The 7,352-nt window shown below is 34.9% G+C and overlaps 1 protein-coding gene across 1 annotated transcript in view; it reads left to right on the forward strand.

Annotated features, from left to right (window-relative positions):
* Positions 1 to 327: 327 nt before the first annotated feature.
* The window catches only part of LOC107710314 (copine-4-like), a 26,581-nt gene continuing 19,556 nt past the window's right edge, over positions 328 to 7,352 (forward strand). Inside the window, exons 1-7 of the mRNA XM_016515057.1 lie at positions 328 to 374; positions 812 to 994; positions 3,357 to 3,536; positions 4,957 to 5,028; positions 5,120 to 5,194; positions 5,670 to 5,753; positions 5,845 to 5,934. Of these exons, the coding sequence (XP_016370543.1) occupies positions 348 to 374; positions 812 to 994; positions 3,357 to 3,536; positions 4,957 to 5,028; positions 5,120 to 5,194; positions 5,670 to 5,753; positions 5,845 to 5,934 (711 nt within the window). The 5' untranslated portion in view covers positions 328 to 347. The remainder of the gene's footprint in view (positions 375 to 811; positions 995 to 3,356; positions 3,537 to 4,956; positions 5,029 to 5,119; positions 5,195 to 5,669; positions 5,754 to 5,844; positions 5,935 to 7,352) is intronic.

Consider the following 7,352-nt stretch of genomic DNA (forward strand, 5'->3'; position numbering starts at 1 on the left):
TTTTTTACTGGTTAGCAAGTTTAGCAACTATGTTTGCTGCAATGTAGAACTACAGAACGTTGTCATAATACATTTCTTCTTTGAAAAGTGATAAAAGTTAGATTTTGTTGAATTGGGTCTGTGTTATTGCCGGAAAAGCATGTCACCTTAGTCTTAACATGGTCAAGGTGGTTTTAGAAAAATTATAGCTGGTTTATTTTGATCAATGTACCAGGTCAGTCTCTGCCTGACCAGCTGATGATCTATCATCTACTTCAGTCTCCATCATGACCGTATGAGCAGCTTGCACCAGCTAAACACCATGTAAACCATCAGAAAGATGATCCAGAGGCTACCAATGTACGTTAATGGACACTAATGTTAAAAAATTTGGGGTCGGTCAGATTTAAAAAAAAAAATTAAAAAAAAGCCTTTTATGATCATCCATGCTGCATTTATTTGATCAAAAATACAGTAAACGGTATGTTTTGAAATATTATTGCATTGGTTATTTGTTACGTCAAGAAACACAAACTGCATTAAACTTGTTGTGCTGCTGATTTTTGTGGAAACCATGATACAATATTTTTCATGATTCTTTGATGAATAGAAAGTTTGGATTTTTCAGAAAGTTCAGAATAGATTTTTTTTGCAACAATGTAAAAGTCTCTATTGTCACTATTGATCAATGTAATTCATCCTCGCTAAATAGAAGTATTAATTTCTTCAAAAATATCTTTCTGACCCTTTTTGAGCTTTTGAATGCTATTGTATCTCATATCTGTTCAATATCATGCTTTAACGTTTTAACTAAACATCTTTTCTTTCGCAGCTTGAACACAAAATGAGTAACATCTACGAGTCTGCTGCCACCACGCTGGGCCTCTTCAACAGCCCATGTCTGACAAAAGTGGAGCTCCGTGTGGCCTGTAAAGGAATATCTGACAGAGATGCTCTGTCCAAGCCTGACCCCTGCGTTGTCCTCAAGATGCAGTCCCACGGACAGTGGTTCGAGGTGTGTTCGTGTTCAGGTTTGGTTTTCTCTAGCACAAACAGAATGATGTTTTTCATGAAGGAACATCTCATTTTCACCTGCACAAAAACACAATCTATCGTATATGTAGGCTACTTTTCATAACAGTTTTCAATGGATTTTTTCATACATCATTTCAAAGAAACAGCTGTTTGTGTGTCACACCCTAGATATTTCATCCACTCACAAACTCCCTTTCCTCACTTTGAAATCGCTGCGCATGTAGTGACTTTTTAGCAAACTTCTGATGTTATTGTAAGTTTCCGAGCATACAGTACTTTAGTAATAATCCTTTCACAAACACTAATCTGGACTGAACAGAAGCTACCAGAAGAACTGGCTCTTTATGAAACTGAATGTGTTCATGCATGTGTGTATGCCTGTCAACGGCTGATTAGTGTTCTGAGACTGTAGTCTCAGCTGTGATCCTGTGATGTGAAAGTAATATAAAACAGCACCGTTAGATCACAGAAAGTGCTCTAATTGTGCCTCGCTAATAAAACCAAAGACAAGGACGTGCAGTGCTGCAAAAACTAATGTGAAGTGGCCTGTTCGTTTTTGCTAGGTATCTGTGAAAGGTTTCAGTTGCAGTACAAAACAGGTGTTTCTGGCATACAGGGTTTTGCTTGGCACGGTTAAGGGTACGATCCATAATTAATAAAGCAGTGCCATTTGAACTCCAGCTGTGAGCAGTGAAGTTTAAAAAAAAGCGATGTGTTTGAAACCATATAAGTAGGTTGAAGGCCAGCAGTCTGGAGAATCTCACGAAACCTGTCAAGAAAATGTCCTGCTCATATTTCACTTAAAATAGGTACTTATTTTTATATATTTAGAAGACTAAGCAGGTTTTAAGAACCATAAATATGGCTTGCATTTGGATGTTATTCCCGAGATAATTATCCACATTCACCCTACATTTTTCTCCACTATTGTAAAGCAACCAAAAGTCTCATTTTCATATTCTTGTTGCTGTCATGTGACAAAAAAGTTATATTATCTGAAGGGATAGTTCACCCCAAAAATTACAAATCTGTCATAATTTCTGTCATCACCTTCATGTTGTTCCAAACTTGTATGAATTTCTTCCTTCTGTGGACCATAAAAGAAGAAATTGAGAAATAGTGCATTTTTTTGTTCATACAATGGAAGTCAATGGTAACCAAAATGTTATGTTGTTAATTCTTCATAACTATCCCTTGAAATTGATACTGATATAATTTGATAGTTTTATCAAATGTTATTATTTTTACTGATACTATTTAATAATTTGATTTTAATTTAGTAATACTATATATATATATATATATATATATATATATATATATATAAATATTACTGTATATAATGGAAGTAGTGAAAGAGGAATTGCCATATGCATTACAGTAATGAGAATTGAAAGAATGAAATATAAATGTGTGCAAGTGCAATAAAGACTTTTAGGCTTAATGCCTTAGATTTAATGTCTGTATGCAAAATGTTTTTTTTTTTTTAAAGAATTATATATTATTGGGGCATACACATATCATATAATTTATCATATCATAACTTTGGGGTCAGTAAGATGTTTTAATGTGTTTGAAAGAGGTCTCTTATGCTCACCAAAGCAGAATTTATATATAATGATATATACATTTATGTACATTTATGCATGTTTACATTATATATATAATTTTCAGCATTTTCAGAATTTTCGGCAGCCATTACTCCAGTCTTCAGTGTTACATGCTCCTTCAAAAATCAATCTGATATGCTGATTTGGTACTAAAGAAACATTCTTATTTTTATTAATGTTGAAAACAGTTGTGCTGCTTAATTCTGTCATAGAAAGTTCAAAAGAACAGCATTTACTTAAAATATATTTTTAACAATATAAAAGTCTTTACTGTCACTTTTAAACAATATGTTCTTGCTGAATAAAAGTATTAATGTAAAAATCTCACCGACCCCACATTTTGTGTATTCTTGACATGCTTTGTCAGATTCACTAAATTATTGACGGCACATACTTGGGATTGAGTATAGTGCTATTTTAAATGGTTTGTTATTGTCGTAATGCCACTAATAACCTTTCACAAACTCGATTTGCACTTTAAGCACAATAACCCCATTGTTCTATGGTTCTATTCAGCTAAGGGCCATTGACATTGATTTGAGATGCGACTGAATGTGAACTGAATTGATTCAGGATATGAACTGGATTAGGGGGAAATCATTGTCATCATCCAAACAATCAGCCTGTAATAGGACAGGAAAGGATGTCATTGATCCTAGTTCCTAGAAATGTGAATTCAATGAAAACAGCAGAGCTGGAGTGTGACAGTTGCCGTGTTCTGATTGGTTCCAGGTGGACCGGACAGAGGTGATTCGCAGCAGCATCAGTCCGGTTTTCTCCAAAGTCTTCACCGTGGACTACTATTTTGAGGAAGTGCAGCGCCTCCGTTTTGAGCTTCATGACATCAGTAGCAACCATAATGGACTCAAAGAGGCTGACTTCCTGGGCGCCATGGAGTGCACACTCGGACAGGTGACTGCGAGGGATTGCAGAGTGCACACTTAACGGAAACGCAGTAGGGAAGATGAAAGCTAGTGAATGGAATGAGTGCGTGAGAGAGAGGATGAGTACATGAGAGGGATTGTGTGGATTCAAAAGGGTAGCAGAGAGCTCACTGGAGCAGGAAGGTGCCTGGTGGGCAGAGGGACTATTACTTCAAACTCTTTTTATCTAGTCTATGATAAAACAAGATTACAACCAGTGGTATATAAAGGAACATAAGAGGGTAAAGAGGACTTGAGGGAAGGAGAGGGTGAGGACCTGAAGGATTTGGATGCTAACAACAGACACTTATTTTGTTTCAGGCTGTTAAACGGATAAGTAGTAAGTGGTGAGAACTAACTACGAAAATTGTCAATTTTCATAGTTAGTTCTCACCACTTACAATTGACAAGTAGTGTATATTATGTGGTTTGAAAATGCTTAGTTTTGTGAGTTGAAAATGCTAGATAAGTACATTTTGGAAGGATTTTGTTTTCAGTGCTTCTTGTTGGTTAATTGGATAAAAATATCCAATTTAATATTACCATCTATAATATGTGGACGTGTAAATATAGCCTTGTTGGAGAATGTGGTGCGCCTTGTAGCGTTTAGCTTTGGCTTAGCTTATTAACTCACTTGAAATGATAGAAAAAAAATTGTTTTGATGCTGTAAAGTTGTCACATGGTTTATAAGATCTGTAGGTTCGTTCATCATTGAAGTTATCAATAATTTGTGGAAAAACCTTCTGCCTCCTGGTGGATTATCCATGATCTTCATGAAGTAGAATGACTTTTAATGTCATTTCTAATATGTCTGCCTCCTTGTTGCAACACATATCGTGTTGCTGCCAAATTAATTTAATATATTAAATATTAATTTATTAAAATAAATATTTTTAATTTAACTTTGTTTCATCTTTTGTTGGCATTAAAATTTTAAAACCGTTTTTGACTACCACAAAGATTATGTTAAAAATCATTTCATTGTGATCCATAAATTACCATAGGTCGGATACCAAATATGACTTTTTAAAAAGAACACAAATTTGTCTAAAGCTTCCAATAAACTAGAACAAGAATATTTCATATTATATTAAAAACTTTATTTTTTTAACTATTATTTAATTTACCATTTTATATGAATTTTGTCAGATTACACTAAAAGAAAAAAATCATTAGAAAAATGAAAGACGTACTAGTAATTTAACATTATTCATTAAATTTATGAATATTTCCTTTAACCCTAAAACACAACACAATGCGTAATTCAACATAAAGGTAAAACACCTGTGAAAAATCAGGAGAATATGGAAAATTCCTTCATATTTAGATTTGTTAGGGTTTACAAGTCTGGTTTGCAGTCTCTATGCATGTATCTGTTTGCCTCATGTCCTCTCCTCTTCCTTCATAGATTGTATCACAGAGAAAACTGTCCAAAGCTTTATTGAAGCAAGGAAACACAGCTGGCAAATCATCGATCACAGTAAGAATAGACGTCTCACCCCCAATGAATTCACACTGCAAGTTTATGCTCTTTTGTCATAACCTGAGCGATGACTTCTTGGAAACCACAGGTCACAGCTGAAGAGCTGTCTGGGAATGATGATTACGTGGAGCTTGCCTTCAGTGCCAAGAAACTGGATGACAAGGTGTGACATCTGGATAACTGCTCAACAGGCACTTTGCAACAATATTAAGACAAACAATAACAAACTGATCTTTATCTGTTCTCCTTACTGTTTTATTACTCTGGTTTATGAATAGACAAAATTCAAATGGAGCAACGCATCATCTACTACTTTATTAAAATATACTGCTATTTTTAATTTTTCATTAAAAAATTAGGACAACTTTTAGTCTAAATACACAGTGTACCATTTAGAAAAACAAGAAACGATGTGCATTCAGATACAGTCTCTAAATGAGAGAAAGTCAGGATGCAATAATAATGTATGTATAGTGTATGAATCTATCAAAAATTAATTAATGCTCAAGTGTGTCATTTCTGCACCGCTAGCGCCACCAAATGAAAATGCTTTTCAAAAGAGCTTCCAGAACACTTATGTTTGTAGATGCTGTATTTACTTTACAAAAAAGAATAAGTTTGATTCTTTCTTTGTTTAGGACTTTTTTAGCAAGTCGGATCCATTTCTGGAAATCTTCAGAGTGAATGATGATGGCACAGCATCACTGGTGCACAGAACAGAGGTGAGTTTGATAGATGCACACAAATGCATATGAAATACATATGGAAGAAATATAATGTACACGTATCAACTGGTAATTTTTCTGTTTATAGACCATTATGAACAATCTGAGTCCTGTCTGGAAATCATTCAAAGTTTCTTTAAACACACTCTGCAGTGGAGACCATGAGCGGGAGTTAAAGGTATGACAGATATTTTGAATATATCCTTTATTCATTTATTCATTTATCAAAAACCTAACCATTTGCGTACTCTTATGATAACTAGAGAAATATTTCTGACATAAAACAGTGAATCAATCAGGTATACTGAAGCAATGTGATCACACTCCATATGAGGCTTTTATGTCAGCGTAGGTTTTTTTTTTTTTTTTGCTTTTTATTCTGGTCTCAGCGTGACCATTTGGTCACATTAGATTAGAATCATCTTGGCAGATTTATGTAATGGCAGTCCTATCCATTCTGCCTCACCATTGCAGCTGACATCTTTCATAGTGAGCTAATTACTGAGCGGGTAAATGGAGCCCGGCTGTTTGGAGGGTCCTGACAGCTTCCTGAGAAGAACAGACATGGTGGAACTAACGACAGAAATTGATGTTAAAGCCATATAGTCCATTCAAGCCCACACAGTCATCGTGGGTTGGAGAACTTTCTGTCTTTGGGTCCAGTTGTTAAAAAGAACACTATAGAGCTTTACAGAGAGCAAGACATCCTGTTATTTTCAAAGATATGACAGATTTGGGATCAGAAAATTAGATTAGACTGTATGTGCTGTGGCATTCAAATCCTTTTTAATAAGGTTATTTGGGTAGTTGATATGAACAGTGTTGGGCAAGTTACTGTGAAAATGTAATCAAATGACTGATTACTGATTACTCATTTTAAAAGTAATCATGTTACTGTTCTGATTACTTTATTTCAAAAGTAATTAGTAATTAGTTACATTACTAGTTACATTACTTTTTTCTCCATGAAATTTATGAAATCCCAGCATACACGCTCCCGATAAATATTTGTTATTAAAGCATCAACATTCACAGAACACTGTTATTTTAACTAAAGCAAGCGGCTGCTGCGTGCATGGTTTGGCATGGCAGAATGCCAGCAAAGAGCGCTGCATTTATAATCTCTAAAAGACATCTCAGTTCATCGCAATCTCACAAATCTCTGTTATAACACAATAAATATATGCATAATGAATCTTTCATAAGGTCTACAATTCCTGTGTTATAATGAGAGGATTCGTGAGCACGCAAATTTCAGCACTGCATTGCTCAACCCTAAATAGAAACTCTGCATACGCTTGCACCTGTTAATCGTTTATATTTTATATTAGTTCATGCTGCTTTTGTGCAATAGATGAATAACAATTTATTTATTTTAGGTATTTCCGGGCTCTACAGTGCGACCAAAACTACTGCATGCGACTAAGAAAAATTTTTTAGGAGCACCAGTGCGACTGACCCGATCATCATCATACTTGTGATTGCGCTCAGGGGAGCTTCAAAGATTTCTACGTGTTTTTTTCAGTGTTGAGTAATGTAGCCTATCACAGACATATCTCACGAATCCTTTCATAAGCAAAGTGAGAGATTCATTGC

This window comes from Sinocyclocheilus rhinocerous, unplaced genomic scaffold, assembly GCF_001515625.1.
Source record: "Sinocyclocheilus rhinocerous isolate Xijiao unplaced genomic scaffold, SAMN03320098_v1.1 scaffold897, whole genome shotgun sequence".
Lineage (NCBI taxonomy): Eukaryota > Metazoa > Chordata > Actinopteri > Cypriniformes > Cyprinidae > Sinocyclocheilus > Sinocyclocheilus rhinocerous.